General features: G+C 42.1%; 1 protein-coding gene across 3 annotated transcripts in view; it reads right to left on the bottom strand.

Annotated features, from left to right (window-relative positions):
- Positions 1–17,618, bottom strand: part of cttn (cortactin) — an 83,118-nt gene that overhangs the window by 39,105 nt on the left and 26,395 nt on the right. For all 3 annotated transcript variants that reach the window (XM_073049799.1, XM_073049801.1, XM_073049800.1), the window contains exons 4-6: positions 14,394–14,523; positions 999–1,109; positions 356–410 (exon numbers count right to left, since the gene is read on the bottom strand). In XM_073049799.1, coding sequence (XP_072905900.1) covers positions 356–410; positions 999–1,109; positions 14,394–14,523 — 296 coding nt within the window. The remainder of the gene's footprint in view (positions 1–355; positions 411–998; positions 1,110–14,393; positions 14,524–17,618) is intronic.

The raw sequence follows: 17,618 nt of genomic DNA, 5'->3' as shown, positions 1-17,618 counted from the left end.
AATGATAAACTATAAACACACATTAGATGGAGCAGTTGAATTAAAATTAAAATGCGTTTAGCATCGTAGTAAAATAAAGAACATCTGGTTAGGTAGTCTGGTAGTGGTTCACTGAAAGGTCCCATAAAACATACAAGAGACAACTCGAGTAGAGGCACATGCATGAAAACAAATCACATGTAACAAATCGAGAGATCGTTAGAGAGAATCTTACTGCACAGAGGAAGAGCATTCGATCCTTTTCCAGTAAAGCAAGAGTCCTATTCAAAAAACGTCAAAAATCCTCCGAGAGTATATAACATGATATCGGCACGTGTGTTTCTAGTCTAAATCCCAACCACTGAAATCACAGTACCTTTCTGCGATGCGTGCTTGGCAGTCTTGCCTTCATATTCAAACCCCACAGCAGACTGGAAGAGAGAAGTAGAAATTCTTCACTTTAACTGCACTGGGAGCATCTTTGCAAAAGTAATCCAACACATTTATCATACAAGAGGTCCACTCAAAACTCAAATAAGCAGGCTCCATTCCTGGTTGTGTCCCGCCGTCACCTTATTTAAATTTAAGCTTTGCAACCATGCTCCCCACCCGGAACCCAAAGTCTTGGGTTTCCCGGGAGCTCCCAGTGGGATAGAGCTTGTGCGTGGAATAAGCCTTGCGGGTAGAGTAGGAGAACGCCCTTGCCTTGATGCAGAGGACTGCCCAAGAGGACAGGTTGGACCCTGAGTCTAACCCAGGGGACAGAAATCCAGATGATGTTTAATGCTACCTCTACCCGCAAGTCTCAGGAATCAAAGCTTCTGATGCACAATATTTAACTCCCTCAAAGATATCGATTGACTTGATCACAGGCAAGTCCTTCCAATAAGTTGGATAACATTGAATGCAAGTCCTGAAGCGTGGGGTGGTTTAGACCATCTTGATAACCAGGACACAAATGGGACTGTACATGAACACCCACGCCCAATCGATTAAACACAGGTAGCTGTGGCACTTGCCTTATCCACCCTGTCCTTCTGTACACCAAACTTCCCACCGAATCCTTTAACAGAGTCTGTCTGAGAGCAGTGTTTGGAGAGTTTCGCAAAGTACTCATGTCCAACGGCTGACTGCAGAAACAAGAGATTTTCGCATTAAAATGGCTGCTTTATTATCACAAAGCACTTCTAGTTGAGGACTGTTTATTCCCCTCCATAGATACAGCCTGACTTGCTGAGTTCCTCCAGCGTTTACTGTATGTTGTTCTAGTAGAGGATCAGCTATTCAGGAGGGGAAGAAAAGTGCTCCGGTTAAAATAGTCCCACACAGGAAGAGACTTCATTGATGTAAATAAAAGAAAGATACAGAATACATCGGTTTGCTTTATTTCTCTTTTCAGAGATGGTCCAGAGGAGGCTCACAAGAATGATCCCAGGAATAAAAAGGTTAAAATATGAAGAGCATTTGAAGGGTCTGGGCCTGTACTGGCAGGAGTTTAGAAGAATGGGGGGGGGGGGGGGGATCTCATTGAAACCTATCGAATATTGAAAGGCCTGGATAGAGTGGACATGGAGAGAATGTTTCTACAATACGGGAGTCAAGGACCAGAGGGCTCACCCTTAGAATACAAGTATGTCCCTTTAGAATAGAAAAGAGGAGGAATTTCTTTAGCTAGCGAGTGGTGAATCTGTGGAATTCATTGCCACATACAACTGTGAAGGCCAAGTCATTGGATATATTTAAAGTGGAGGCTGATAGGCGTTTTGATCATTAAAGTGTGTCAAAGGTTACGGGGAGAAGGCAGAAGAATGGGGTTGAAAGAGTTAACAAATCAACCATGATGGGATTGCAGAGCAGACTCAATCAGCCAAACGGTTTAATTCTGCTCCTATGTCTTATGGTCTAACAGGGGTTCTCAACCTGGGTCTGTGCACCCCTTGCTTAATGGTATTGGTCCATGGCATAAAAAAAGTTCAGAATTTCTGGACTAAAAATTTTAGGGGGAAAGGATTTAAAATAACACAGGATGGTAGGGTTTAGTCAAGAAAAGTTTTTGATTCCTTCAGAGGTTGTAAATGATCTGGAAATGCATTGAACAGCTGATAGAGGCAAACACCCTCATTGCATTTAAAACACAAATGGGTGAGGAGCCGGTCTGCAGCAATTTTAAGAGTTACAGACAGAGCAGGAGACTGGGATTGCTCCTTGTAGGGTTATGGCCAGTATGTATACAAGAGTTGAATGGCCTCTGGTCGTGTTACAAGTTTCTACCTTTCTAAAAAGGAGTTACTATTGTCATTCTGGAGACACAAGAAAGAAATCTTGAGGAACACACACACACAAAATGCTGCAGGAACTCAGTATCCATGGAGGGAAATGAAAAGCCAACAGTTTCGGGCTGAGACCCTTGGTCAGGACTGGTAAGGAATGGGGCAGAAATCAGAATAAGAAGGTTAGTGGAGGGTGTGGGGGGGGGGGGGGGGGGAAGAATAAGGACTTTCAGAGCCTTAGGCCAAAATGCCAACTGTTCATTTCCTTCTCCAGATGCTGCCTGACCTATTGAGTTCCTCCAGCATTTTGTGTGTGTTATTGTAGTCATTCTGTGACTGCAGCTTCCCCTAATATGCACAAACGCACAATCGGGAGCTTAATGAATCCACAGGAAATGTGAAGCCCTTCAAAAAAATCAGAAACAGCTTCTTCCCCTCTGCCATATGATTGCTAAATGCACATTGAACCCATGAACACTACCATATCAATTATATATATATATATATATATCTACACACACACACACACACACACACACACAGTTTTTGCACTTTTTAATCTATTCAACATGCATATGTATACTTACTGTTATTGATATACTTTTTTCTTTCTGTATTATCATGTATTGCATTGTACTGCTGCTGCTCAGTTAACAAATTTCACAACACATACCGGTGATATTAAACCCTATACCGATTTTGACTATCTGGATCAGAAATGCAAACAAGTCCACATTGAGAACATTCAATGTCAGAACAGATACAATGGGAAGCATTTTGTGATCCACTGTCACTGATACAAGGAACAATGGTGCACACATATCTACGCGAATACTTGCTACTTCTGGTTTATGCTTGTGGAGCAGCATCCAAATGCCCATTGATTCTATAATGGTTATTATTCTATTATGGATTTATTGAGTATGCACAGAAGAAAATGAATCACAGAGTCCTATATGGTGACATATATGTACTTTGGTAATAAATTTACTTTGAAACTTTACAAATTCAAAGCCAACACAGTTAAACTCAGTACATCCCAACATCAGGTCGCTGTTTCCCTCTAAGCTGTGCGGGTGCACGGCAGCGCAGTAACGGAAATACTCCCGCGCACGTTGCCTTTGTTGCTGCGCAGCTGAAATTGGACGCAACTAGAAAAAGTTTATAGAACGCGGAAGATTTTCTTTGTTGTACTGTATTTCATTATACCCTTCAAATATTAAATAAAATCATCTGTGAGCTTCAATATACATTCTAAATATTCATTGTACGCATATTGCAAAAAAAAACATTTAAAGTGCAGAGCAGTTTTCAGTTAGTGTAAAAATTTCCTGCTCAGAACAATGGTTGCAGCTGTCAAAAGAAATTAGAGGTAACGTTGCATTAGATTCACTTTACACTGGGTCCACACCCTTGGTCATTCTCAATGAATATTCCCCAGTTGCACTCACATCTACTGTGATGAAGTGCTTTGAAACGTTGGTCATGGTCAGAACCAACTTCTGCTTAAAAAGGGCTTGGACCTGCTGCAGTTTGCCTACTGCCACAATAGGAGAAAAGCAGATGCAATATCACTGGCTCTCCACTTGGACTCTGATCACTTGGACAACAGCAATACTTACAACACACTTTTTAAATCGATTACAGCTCAGCATTCAATAACATCATACTTTAGTACTAACCGACAAGCTCTGAAACCTGAGCCCACGTACCTCCCTCTGCAACTGGATTCTGAAATTCCTCATTGGGAGACCGAATCGAAAATAACATCTCTTCAACACTGGCTGTGTGGCTAGGCACAGCTCAAACACCATCTATAAATTTGCCAATGGCACAACTACTGTGGACAGAATTTCAGATGGTGACGAGGAGACGTACAAGAGCAAGAAGATAGATCAAGTAGTCGTGGAGTATCGCAGCAACAACCTTGCATTCAACGTCAGTAAGACCAAAGAACTCATTATGAACTTCAGAAGGACATTAAAGGAACACACAACAGTCTACAGCGAGGGATCTGCAGGTGAGCAGTTTCGATCTCCTGGGTGTATTCATCTCTGAAGACCTATCTTGGGCCCAGTATATTGATGCAATTACAAGGAAGACAAGACGGTGGCTACATTTCATATGGAGTTTGAGAATATTTGGTAGATCACCAAACACTCTAGCAGATTTCTACAGATGTACCTTGGAGAGCATTCTGACTGGTTGCATCACAGTCCGGTACGGAGGGGCCACTGACCAGGATCAGAAAATGCTGCAGAAAGTTGCAGACATGGCCAGCTCCAGCGTGGCCACCAGCCTCCCCAGCATCGAGAACATCTTCAAAAAGGGGTGCCTCAAAAACATCATTGAGGGCCCCCGTCACCCAGGACATGCCCTCTTCTCATTGCTACCATCAGGAAGGAAGCACAGATGCCTGAAGACATCGGAATATTTTCGGAATAGCTTCTTCACCTCTGGCATCAGATTTCTGAACGGAGAATGAACCCCTGTAGGCTACCTCACTAGTTTTTTTGCACTACTTATTCAATATAGTCACATTTCTTTTCATAATTTATAGTTTTTTAAAATTATGTATTGCACTGTACCCGCAGCTGCAAAACAAGAAATTTCAGGACGTCTGTCAGCGATATTAAACCTGATTCTGATTAATGTCAAACTGTTCTTTGTCAATTGCAGGATAAGAGCTGCGTTAATGCTGGCTTCAAAGTTCCCATTTACTTTGATGAAATGAGGCAATGAATTGTTAAAATAGAACACAGAACAGGAACAGCCACTTTGGCCCACAAAACTAATCTCTTTTGCCTCCACAACGTCCATATCCATATATTTCCCTCACATTCATGTGCTTATCTAAACATCTCTTAAAAGTCTCTAATGTATCTGTCTCTACTACCACCCCACACAGCACATTCCAGACACCCAACACTCCTTGTGTAAAAAAAATTGCCCCTCATCTCTCCTTTGAAGTTGCCCCTTCTCACCTTAAATGCACAGCCTCTGGTATTAGACTGTTCAATCCTTGGAAAAAATTATTGTCTGTTCACTCTATAATCTAATAAACCTCTACTAGATCCCCCCCTCAAAAACAAAGATTAGAAGCTTGCTGCAGCTTTGCAGTCTGAATTAGTAACAGCAAGTATGACATACAAAGTTTCATGTACCTAATGATACGTAAAATAGGCATTGAAAGTACATGCAGAATCAGTTTAAAGCTGTTTCACAGATAGGCTGTTTTATAGGGGACACCATTTTTATGATCACACATTTAAGTGCTCCCAATAAAGCTATAGAAGCTCTCCCAGCTCTGTCTCCAATATTTGGACATTGTGGTTCAAAGGGCCTGTTCCTGTGCTGTATTGTTCTATGCTGCAGAGACTACCACACAGATAACAGCCATTCAGCCCAACGGATCCATGCTAGAACTCCTATTCCAGGGGTTCCCAACCTGAGGTGCCCGCACCCCCAAGGGGTGCGAGATGGAATTTCAGGGGGTGTGACAAAGAGTGGCTTGTGTCCTTGAGTGACGAGTCACGAGTCATCACTCAGCCAGCTGCCAGTGTGCCTGGAGTTTGTAGTGGTAGTAACGTTTGTCCCAAGCACGCTCCAGTCTCCCGCTGCCCGAGTCGAGAGAGATGTAAACTCACTCCAGTCTCCTGCTGCCCGAGTCAGCATTGAGAATTCTCATTAGTGTTACCTGGGAAGTTACACCTCAGAGTCGAGGAGTCTCTTCATTGTTAGCTAGAAGGTTACATCTCAGAGTTAAAAATCATCTCATAATGCCAAAATCTTTATATATCCCAAATCAACCATCAAGTAACGACTTCGCGTTAAAACCAAACCCGCAGACAGTAGGTAAATTATTCAATTATAAAATTTTTAAAAGCCGCATTTTGATAAAAAAGCAGCTGAAGTCATTCATTCGTATTTGTCTCAATGCATTAAAGAAGTTTTTGAATTTCAAAGGTTTTTTTTCTCTTAAAAGGTTTTTTTCTTGAATCGTTGATAATTTTGAATTATGTTAGTTGAGGAGGTATCATGGTTAGCACTGAGGATTTTGAATTGTGTGATGGGAGTTCATATCTCCAGTAATCATCGGAAATAGGTGTCTAAATTCAATAGAGAGTAGCCTAATAATTCGCGTTGCGTCCCCATAGCATTTCCACCTGACTATTTATCTTGGCTTAACCGCAAATAATATCGTAATATAATATTCAAAAGCATATTTCTCGTGATACTTTGCTATAGGCGTGTCTGGTTGAGTAAAGCGGTCATCCCTAACTTAGTCATAGTTTTTCTCATATTAGCTCATATTTTTCCCTTCATTAACCCTCCATCATGTCAAAAAGAAGGAAATGGAATGATGACAACTTGCACAACAGGAAATAATGGCTTGCAAAAACCCCAGTGCATTCTTTGTAGTGTTGTGTTTTCCAACTCAAATCTGAAGCCATCCAAACTTCAAGAGCACTTCAAGAACAAGCATGGCAGAGCTGATGTTGAAGGACATGATGTTGGGTCATTGAAAATCAAAAGAACTCGTTTTGATTCACAAGGAACTCTTCCAAAATTAGGTTTTGTTTCTGTTGAAAGACCACTAATTCTTGCTTCATACCAAGTGGCATATAAAGTGGCCAAATCCAAGAAGCCCCATACAATTGTGGAAGATCTCATCAAGCCATGTGCACTGGAAATGGCAACAATTATCCTGGGCAAAGAAGCAAGAAAAAAATTTGAACAGGTGCCCCTATCAAATAATGTCATTCACAACCGAATCAGTGATTTGAGTGAAGATATTTTGGACCAAGGCATCTCAGATGTCAGAGCTAGTCCTATTAAAATCTCTATTCAGTTGGATGAGTCAACTGATGTCTCCAGTTGTAGTCAGCTCATCACATTAGTGAGGTTATGTTAATGATGGTGCTGTGAAGGAAGATTTCCTGTTTTGTAAAGATCTGAAAACAAACAACTGCAAAGGATGTGATGCAGCTGGTGAAAGATGTCTTTGCCAAACATGATTTAGATATCAAAGTCATTGGTTTTGTGTGCACTGATGGGGCACCTGCAATGCTTGGAAATAAATCTGGCTTTTCTGCATTGATGAAAAAGGAGATTCCAGACTTGCAAGTTACCCATTGGTCTCTTCATCGGCATGCTTTGGCATCAAAAACATTGCCTCCAAATTTGAAGAAAGTCGTTGATACTTGTGTGAAGATCATCAACTGGATCGGGGGTGTGCTTTGAACCATCGCATCTTCAAATCATTTTGTGAGGATCTGAGAAGTGAGCATTCAGTTTTGCTTTTCCACACTTTGTCCGTTGGCTGTCACGAGGACAAGCTTTAACCCGCTTCTTTGAACTGCGGGAAGAAATCAAAGTTTTTCTGGAGGAACGTGAATGTGATCTGGTTGGGACAATGGAATCACAGGAATTCACCCAAATGCTGGCTTACTTAGCTGACATTTTCACTCATATGAATGAACTGAGTGTTTCTTTTCAAGGAAAAGGGATAAACATATTGGAGGCTTGTGAAAAGTTGAATGCCTTCAAAGAAAAGTTACGCCTTTGGCGTCGAAGGATGGAAAGAGGCAGTCTCTCAAATTTTCCTTCACTAGAAGAGATGGTTGATGTTGCTGGATCCATAACTCCTACTGTGCGTGAAGAAATTGTGGCTCATTTGGAAATGCTGTCAGAATCGTTTGATGGATATTTTGCTGCTGGAGATTTCAGAAGAATGGATCATGAATCCATATTCCTACAATTTGGAGAAAATGTCAGATGAAGAGCTGAAGGAAGATTTTATTGATTTGTGGTCAAATCGAGCTCTTGAAATGCAATTTGAAAGCAAGACTTTGGAGGAGTTTTGGTGTGCAGCACTGCATATGTTCCCAAGACTTGGTGGAAAAGCACTCCGTGTCCTCACTCCATTTGCAACAACATACTTGTGTGAATCTGGCTTCAGTTCTCTTTTGTCAATCAAGACAAAATCACGAATGAGAAACAGGAGCAAAGAAGTCATTGAATTTTATGTTCACAATTAGGATTGATTTTACTGTTTACAATTTTTTCTGAATAAATTAGAATCTAATTGCTGAGTTTATATTTGCATTTTATGCACTGAATTAAAAGCTTATTTTTTTTTAAGTTCAATTTGTTCACCCGCAGTATTGTATGTGGTTCAAAAATTAGAAATTAGACTTCTTCATCTTCGAATGTGATATTACTTTTGTAGGTGGTGCGAACATTAATCAAACATTTCCTAGGGGTGTGGGGATTAGAAGAGGTTGGGAACCACTGTCCTATTCTTTCCATCAAAACCCACCATCTCTTTCTCTCCATCTCTTCCTCCTCCAGATTTCTTTAACTTCCCCTTAATTATATCAATAATGTTTAGTACAATAATTCTTTGAAGTAAAATTACGTTCATAGCGAAGTTTCGTCTAAATTCCTACGCAAGATTTATCAGAGATACTCTTATTTGTAGCAGCTAATTTTAGATCATTACCTCTACCTCACTCAAGCTCAAAATCCCAGCAACCCAGCAAGTCAGTGGGAGTGAGAAAATGCTCCTATGGGAAGTCACCAGGAAGTCTCGAGCACCTCTCCACAAAAGCAAGAAAGGTGAGAGGATAGCTGGAAAACATATTTAACCCTCGCAAAGAGCTTAATTTAGTTTCTCATACAGCAAATAGCGTAGCCTGTATTCCTTCAGAGATTCACTTCTGTATAATTATTTTGCTGCGGTTTAGCATCTTTAATTTTTTTAAACATTGACCTTCCTGTTAAATATCTTTGACCCAAAATGTTAACTTTGTTGCTGTCTCCACGGAAATAGTTTTGCCAGAATTTCCTGTTTTTAGTTGCAGCACACTTGGTATCAGATTCTGAGCTGGGAACAAGAAATTCATCTACGTACAATAGGGGCCCGCAACCTTTTTGCACCGCAGACCGGTTTAATATTGACAATATTCTTGTGGACCGGCCAACAGGGGGGGCGGGGGTGTTAAACACGACCGGAATACAGCGATACTCGAAGGGGGTTCCTTCTGTCCAGTCTATTCTGCAATTTAGTTTTCATGGCTCTCAGCACTTGCTTCTGTCCTGCTTGCTCATGTTTTTTTCCGCTCAAAAAAACTCAACGGGTTTGTCTTTAAGAGCAAGGTGCTTGGACTCAAGGTGCCAAAGCAGTTTTAAGGGCTTCATTGCCTCATTAGACAGCATTTGGGCCTGAACTCCAGCCTCCCGCCTTGGCCAGGTATGGCTGGTCGTGGGTGGGGTGAGAGGACAAGGTAAGGGCCAGAGGTCCCCGTGCCGGGGCCTCGGCGGTTGCAGTTCCTAGAGAGCGACCGACCGAGCGAGTGCGACAGAGCACGTGCCCGCCCCCCCCCCCCGTAGGTAGGGAGGATCCATCAGCCAACAAAAGTTTGGCTTGAGGGATGACTTTCAGTAGATCGCAGCGAGGTAGCTGCTCTGCTACTTACGAAACCCTGAGCCCAAATTAGGTCATCTGCAAATATTTTAGCACCAGGTTCCCCACAAACATTCGGTGTGCTAAACACGTATAGAGGCGGTACCCATCTGTCTGCGCTCCAGGCCAGTAGCAACGGCACTTCTCGCCGGCCGCACGAGGCCAACCAGTGATCCCTGGCGCAAGGGTATCATTGCATTTAGGCGACTGATGACCTCATGTGGGTTCAAGTTCAACAGTGGGCGTGACAGGGAATGAGGAAAGGTGCAGCTGACTCGTACCGTTTCATATCGCCAAATCATATCGTTTCCTTGAGGCCCACTGAAATACAAAGTGGACACAGATGTTGCCTCAACATGATCCCTAGAGACCTATAAATTGGAAATGGGTCCTTTGGCCTGAGTGGTTCATGCTGATCAAATTGTTCATGTAAGCTTGTCCCGTTTGCCAGCATTCGGTCCATATCCCTCATTCCCAACCTGGAGTCCATGGGCACCTTGCTTAACGGTAAGGCTCACTGGCATTAAAAAGGTTGGGAACCCCTGCACTAAACTGTTTCCTATACCTGTCCAAGTATCTTTTAAAAGTTGCAAGTATAGTATTCAATACAATAGAAGATGCCCAACTTCACCCATTCTCCACCACCCGCTCCCCATGTGACACCCATTGTCACAGACTCCCTTCAGACCCAAAAATCAAACTCCCCTGCCTCAAATAAACTGTGATTGAGATCACAAAGCCTTCAAAAGGAGAGCGTTCCAAAGAATTACAATCACACTTCAAGATATCTCTCTTCTTAAATGGCTGACCTGAACCCAAGAATATGCCTCAAGAAAGCAGAGCAGCGCTTCCACTTTCTGTGGAGACTGAAGAGAGGGAGGCTCCCACCTCCCAATCTAACCAAATTTTACAGGAGCACCACTGAGTCTTCTGACCTGTCTGGTACAGGAATTGGAAGGCATCTGACTGCAAGACCCCTGTTCCCATCCTGTTGTGCATGAATGTCCCAGGAGACCAGCAGTTTCTGAGATACTGAAACCACCCCGTCTGGCACCAACAATCACGCCATGGTCAAAGTCACTTAGATCGTGTTTCTTCCCCACTCTGATGCTTGGTCTGCATGCTGTTATGCATTGAATTGCTGCCACATCACAGGCTGATTAGATAAAGTACTGTAATCAACTTGGACAGGTATATAGATGAGAGGGGTTTGGAGGGATATGGCCCGGGTGTAGGTCAGTGGGACTAGGCAGAAAATGGTTCGGCACAGCCAAGAAGGGCCAAAAGGCCTGTTTCTGTGCTGTAATGTTCTATGGTTCTATTTGGATTCTGAAATACATCTTATGGAAATGTTTGTTTGATGATGAACTTCAATAAAAAGTAAATTACATAAAAAGAAGCAGATGTGCAGGTGTACCTATTAAAGTACCACTGAGTGCATGTTCCATTGATGTAATTATGGGTAGTAGGGTGAATATGTTTCCACAAGGATGTTATAGCCAGGAGTGGGGTAGTGGGGATAAGCTCTCACTACCAATTAAATGCTCCCAATGGCTTGCGTCCCAAATGGTCTCTGACAACCGAGTCCAGCTCCTGCCATTCACGTGTGGCTTAGTTACTAAACCCAGTGGATCCATTTCTACCGACAGGAGAGAGGCCAAAGGCTGCTTACTGGCACTTTAAAGCCAGTTGCTCTGGGCAGATGGGGCTCATCAGCTGTGGTTGGCAGCTCATCTAGAAGGAAAACTCTGATCTCAAATCTCCACTGCCTTGCAGCTATACCCACTCATGGGGAAGGCTTCAGAAATAAACCCCAAGGAAAAAATCCGGAGCTGGAGTCCCTAATGCAGTCCTACGTTGAGTTCAACGCTGGTTCCAAACTGTATCGACTTCTGCCATTCCTTTGAATTCAGCAGCTATGTGGAGCGGAAGAGGCTGTTGCATGGGCAGCAGCTTGCAGTCCATACCTTACTGCCCTGGTTTGTGTATCGACTGCGACAGTCAGGATACAACATCCATGGTTGACCCAACCAATGATGGGCCATTATTAGGGTGAATATAAAACATTGAATGAAAACTATTATAAGAAGCTTATGTCAAGCAACATGGAATGGGGAGGTATAGAAAGTGGCTTTTTCTGATTCATGGGACAACAAACAAGTTGGGGATTGCCTGTACTTCCATCACCTTTCTTTTCAGCTTTTGAACACAATCCCAGCCTTTATAGCCTTCTGATTGTCGTCCCTCACCCAGTAACTATTCTCATGAAACTTTTCAAGTGCTTTTAAAATACCTTCACATCTTTCCAACTACAAGAATTGAACACCACTCTTAAAGGTTCAGGAGGGATCCCTTGCTTTCAGATTCAGAGTTATTATCAATGACATATGTCTGAAATTTGTTGTTTTGCAGCAGTACAGTGCAATACACTAAAAAAAATTACTATATATTACAATAAGACATAAATAACAAACAAGTCATGCAAAAGACCAAGCAGAAATCTGAAGGCAGAGGGGATGAAGCTAAAGGTTTCCCCCACTATCCGAAGGTGGAGCGTTCCTATGAAACCGTTTGTAAGCCGAAATGTCATGAAGCGAAGAAGCAATTTCCATTAACTTATATGGGAAAAATTTTTGAGCGTTCCCAGACCCAAAAAATAACCTACCAAATCATACCAAATAACACATAAAACCTAAAATAACATGAACATATAGTAAAAGCAGGAATATGATAAATATACACCCTATATAAAGTAGAAATATTGTATGCACAGTGTAGTTTCAATTATCCAAAAAAAAATCAGGAAGACAGAGAGCTGAAATCGATTTAGAGAGGGAAAAAAAAAAAATCGGCACGTACGTGCATAAGCACACTCGCGCATTTGCACACAACTGCCTGCACAAGGCTTCACAGTATGATAGTCTTTCTTGGGGTATACACACGTATAAAGCGGGTGTCTTTTTTCATAAAAGCGAAAATCCTCTTTGGTTAGCAAAATCAGGTACTAATGTAGGTCTTTTGTAACAGCGAGCTGTCGTAAAGCGAACGTTCGAAAAACGGGGGCCACCTGTATTCCTGAATTGTTCAGCGTGTGTCTTCAGCATCCATTACCTGCTCCGAGGGCAGCAATGAAAAGAGGGCATGTCCTGGGTGGTGAGGCATTTAATCACTCACACTCTTTCAATTAAGGATATAATCACAAAGAGATTCAGCGGATGTTGGAAGTATTGCTGAGATGCCAAGACCTGATGAAGGGTCTTGGCCCGAAACGTAGGCGCTTTATTTTTTAATCTCCGTGGAGACTGCCTCACCCTCACCTTCTGTCTTGCTCCAGCATTTGTGTGTTACTTTTGATTAAGTAAACTTTATTCACCATTTAGGCAGTTTCTGTGCTACATGCAACGAAAACAATATTCAACATTTATGCAAAGTTAGAAATACAAATATGGAATAAAATGTGAATAAATACATAAATTCCTGCATGTATTTAGAATGTAATCATCATTATAAAAAGTGGTTTCACGTGTTTACAGTGCAGTGATTGAGTTAATAGAGTGGGGTGGGGTTGACTAGAATGGTTGATCAGATTAACTGCCTGGGGGAAGAAATTTAAGGTGGCATGAATTTTTTGTTTTAATAGTGCTTTCCAAAACAGAACAAACTGTTTAAAACTGCTTTGGGAATTTGCTGGAGAGAGACAACTGTAGATACTAAAAAAGAAAGCAAAAACAGAGTAGCTACCCCGCAAAAGACAGAGTTACAGCTCAACATGTAGACCACTTTCTTTATAGCAAGCAGACTTGCTGCTCACTTTGAAGGAAAAGGTTTGCATTTAATGCTTTCCACATTCCTTTCAGAATGCTCCAAAGTGCTTCACGACTCAATCCAGGCATAATAATTATAATCGCGATGTGACAGAAAAGAAACAGCAGAAAATTAGCCAACATCAAGCTCCCACGAACAGAAAGGAGAAAACACCTTTTATTTCACACTAAAACATTGGTCGAGCAAAGGAAGCGTTGACCCTGTGCTTCCTTGAAGACGCATGAGGCCCAAGAACACTTAGTAGGTTCAGAACCAGGAGACATAGCCTCAGTGGTCAAATATTTCACAAACAAATTATTTGTTAACGGATTGACAATGGCTCTTCACCTGAAATGTCAACTGCTTCTCCCTCCACTGCGGCAAAAATTCATTAAAAGTGATATTCTGATTTTTGGTCAAATTTCCAAAATAGTGAAATGATTTTCTGTATGAGAAATTAAATTGAACAAAACCCCCAACTTATTACAAGATGAAGTGATGGCATACAGACAAAAATTAAGTGGTCTGGGCATTATGTCTGGGCCTGACTTAGAGTGTTTCCAGCATTATATAAACAAAGAGATTCTGCAGATGCTGAATATCTTGAGCAACACACACAAACTACTGGAGGAACTCAGCAGGTCAGGCAGCATCTATGGAGGGGAATAAACAATCAAAAGTTTCAGGCTGATCGATGAAAAGTCTCAGTCCAAAATGTCGATCGCTATTCTCCTCCACAGATGCTGCCTGACCTGCTAAGTGTCTCCAGTACTTTGTGCGTGTTACCTCAGCTTTGTCTGTCTTTATTTCAGACTTTTTTTTCTTACAGCCATCTGCTTTTTCCAATTTGTTCAGAAGTCCACACTCCTTACCTTATCCATACGATCATCTTGGACACCAAACTTCCCTCCGTATCCGTGTGAGGCATTAGGCCCATCCGCTAGCTCTTTCTGTTTGAGCGATTTATGTTCCTGTGAGACATTCTCCCTCAGTTCGTGCAAGCTGAATGGGGCGAGACAGAATATTTTGAGAGACATTCTCCCTCAGTTTGTGCAAGCTGAATAGGACAAGACAGAGAATATTTTGAGAGACATTCTCCCTCAGTTCATGCAAGCTGAATGGGGCGAGACAGAGAATATTAAAGGGGATGTCACACTGTTCCAGTAACTTCAACTTGAAATTAGTCTGATATCTGGATGCATTTGTATTACCCAAATTAGTCTGAAATCCAGGTGTATTTGCATTTCTTAATCTAAGAGTGACCAAGGAAGGGAGACATTTCTTAGTATAGCAGAACATTTATTTCCACAAAATGACCCAGCTTGCATTTCTTTTCTGTTATTTCTTGGTCAAATGATTCTTTTGTGTTTTTTCTTGCAGAATATTCCTCGAAACAACTAAAACAAATATCAATGTCATTACAAAGAGGGACCGACAATGGTTATATTTCATTAGGAGTTTGAGGAGATTTGCTATGTCATCAAAGACTAACAAATTTCTACAGATGTACAGAGGAGCACGTTCTGATTGGCTACATCAATCACTCTCTGGTGTTGAGAGGCCACTGCACAGGATAGGAAAAAGCTGCAGAGAGTTGCGAACTCATCATGGGCCTCTAGCTTCACCATCATCAAGGACATCTTCAAAAGGAGATGCTTGAAAAAGACAGCGTTCATCACCCAGCATGTAGACACACAGAAATCTAAGGCACATTACAGGCCCTTTGGCCCATAATGTTGTGCCGACCACGTAACCTACTCTAGAAACTGCCTAGAATTTCCCTACCGCATAGCCCTCTATTTTGCTACCATCAGGGACAAGATACAGGAGCCTAAAGAAACACACTCAATGTTTTAGTAAAAGCTTCTTACCCTCCACCGTCAGATTTCTGAATGGACAATGAACTCCTGAACACTACCTCAGTATTTTTTCTCTTTTGTTTTGCACTTATTTAATATTTTAATACAAGTTTATTATACTGTATAGTACATTTTATGTATTGCACTCTACTGCTGCTGCAAAAGAACAAATCTCACAACATATGTCAGTGGTAAAGTAAAATCAGATAGGTATATGGACAGGAAAGGAATGGAGGGTTACGGGCTGAGCGCAGGTCAGTGGGACTAAGTGAGAGTAAGCGTTCGGCACGGACTAGAAGGGTCGAGATGGCCTGATTGTGTGCTGTAATTGTTATATGGTTATATGGTAATAAAAGTGATTCTGATATTTAAGCCTGAGAGAGATTGACCCAGGGGACGCTAGAAAGCTGTTTCAATAGGCTGGAGAATAGTCTCAGAATGCAGTGATAAAACTCTGCACTAATAGGGTAACATCGTTGTCTCACACTTCTAGAAACCCGGATTCGAATCAGACTCCCATTTCTGACTGTCTAGAGCTCGCACTGTCTCCCTGCTTACCCTGTTTACACCCCCCTCCCAAAGACTGCTGGGTTAACTGGCCACTGTAAGATGCCCCCAGGGGTGTAGGTAGCCGGTGGGAGAACTGGAGAGGGATTGACAGGCATGTGTGAGAAAATCTATTTATTTAGTGATACTTCATGGAGTAGGTCCTTCCGGTTCTTTGAGCCTTGTTGCCCTAGCAACCCCTGACAATGTCGACTAACCCTAACCTAATCATGGGACAGTGCACAATGACCAATTAACCTACCTGGCATGTCTTTGGACTGTGGAAGAAAACTGGAGGACGCAGAGAAAACCAATGCATTCCAATGGAATGCATAAGAGGACGTACAAAGACTCCTTACAGAACGGTGCCAGAATTGAACTCTGAACTCCAGAACCCCTTGAGCTATAATAGCATTATGCTAGCCGCCACCATAGTGCCCTCTTTCGAACAGGGATCCCCGTTCTGGGGTCCATGGACCCCCTTGGATAATGGCAGGGGCCCATGGCATAAACAAGGTTGAGATCCCCTGTGTTAGAGGGAAACAACTGGGGGAAATGGGATTACTCTGAGAGCTGGCATACATTCAATGGGCTGAATGGCCCGTGTTACAAGAAAATATGAACTCTCTCACTGAATTTACTTAGAGCTGCTAAGCATTGGGATTATCCACCTGTCATACGTTCAAGGATGTTGCCAATAGTCTTGTGGATAAACAATCAGAGGATCAGACAGGGAAGTGGACCAGTTGAGGGATCAGTTTTACTGCAACATGACTTACTGCTACTTGTATTTTGCTATTTATGGGGCATCTATTCATCTTCCTCCTGGAGGAGACAAAGTATTGTGGATTTCCCCTCAGACAAAAAAAGAGAGCAGAAGAGCTGTGGACTATTCAGACAACCATGTCACTGGGAAAACCAATGAACTATTCCCACACCCCTGCATTCTACAAGTGTTCATCCTTCAAGTATTTATCCAATTGCATAAAGAAAGGGAATGTTGAAACTGTTCCCATCACCCTGACAACACATTCCAGAACTCAATGACGCAATGCCTAAAACCATCTGGGGTTAAAAACTGTTTCTCCTTAATTACATAGAACAGTACAGGCCCTTCAGCCCACAATACTGTGCCAACATTGTAACACACTCCAAGATCAAACTAACCGTTCCCTCCTACAGAGCCCTCCATTTTCCTTTCATCCATGTGCCCATCTAAGAGTCTCTTAAATGTCCCCAATGCATCTCCCTCTACCACCAGCCTGGCGGTGTGTTCCACACATCTACCACTCTGTAAAAAAAAAACTATTTCTGATGTTACTTGCCCCCATATTTCCCTCAAATTACTTATAATTGTGCCTCCTGGTATTAGCCATTGCCACCCTGGGAAAAGATGCCCCTTATCATCTTATATACCTCTATCAAGTCATCCCTCATCTCCCTTCATACAACTAACAGGCTCCTGAATCGGCTGTGGTATTAGCTGGTTTTGCGGACTCACTTTCATGAACTTCAGTTCTGAATGCGCTTTGCTTACTTTATTGTTTGCACAATTTGTTTCTTCTCTGCACATCGAATATTTGACAGTCTTTTTTTAAATAATGGGTTCCATCGGGTTTCTGTTTTGTGATTGCCTGTACAGAGAAGAAACTTGAGGTTGCATATAGTATACATAATTAAGATAATAAATGT

This window comes from Hemitrygon akajei, chromosome 6 (genome assembly GCF_048418815.1).
Source record: "Hemitrygon akajei chromosome 6, sHemAka1.3, whole genome shotgun sequence".
NCBI lineage: Eukaryota > Metazoa > Chordata > Chondrichthyes > Myliobatiformes > Dasyatidae > Hemitrygon > Hemitrygon akajei.
This window is presented reverse-complemented; position numbering and strand designations above follow the sequence as displayed.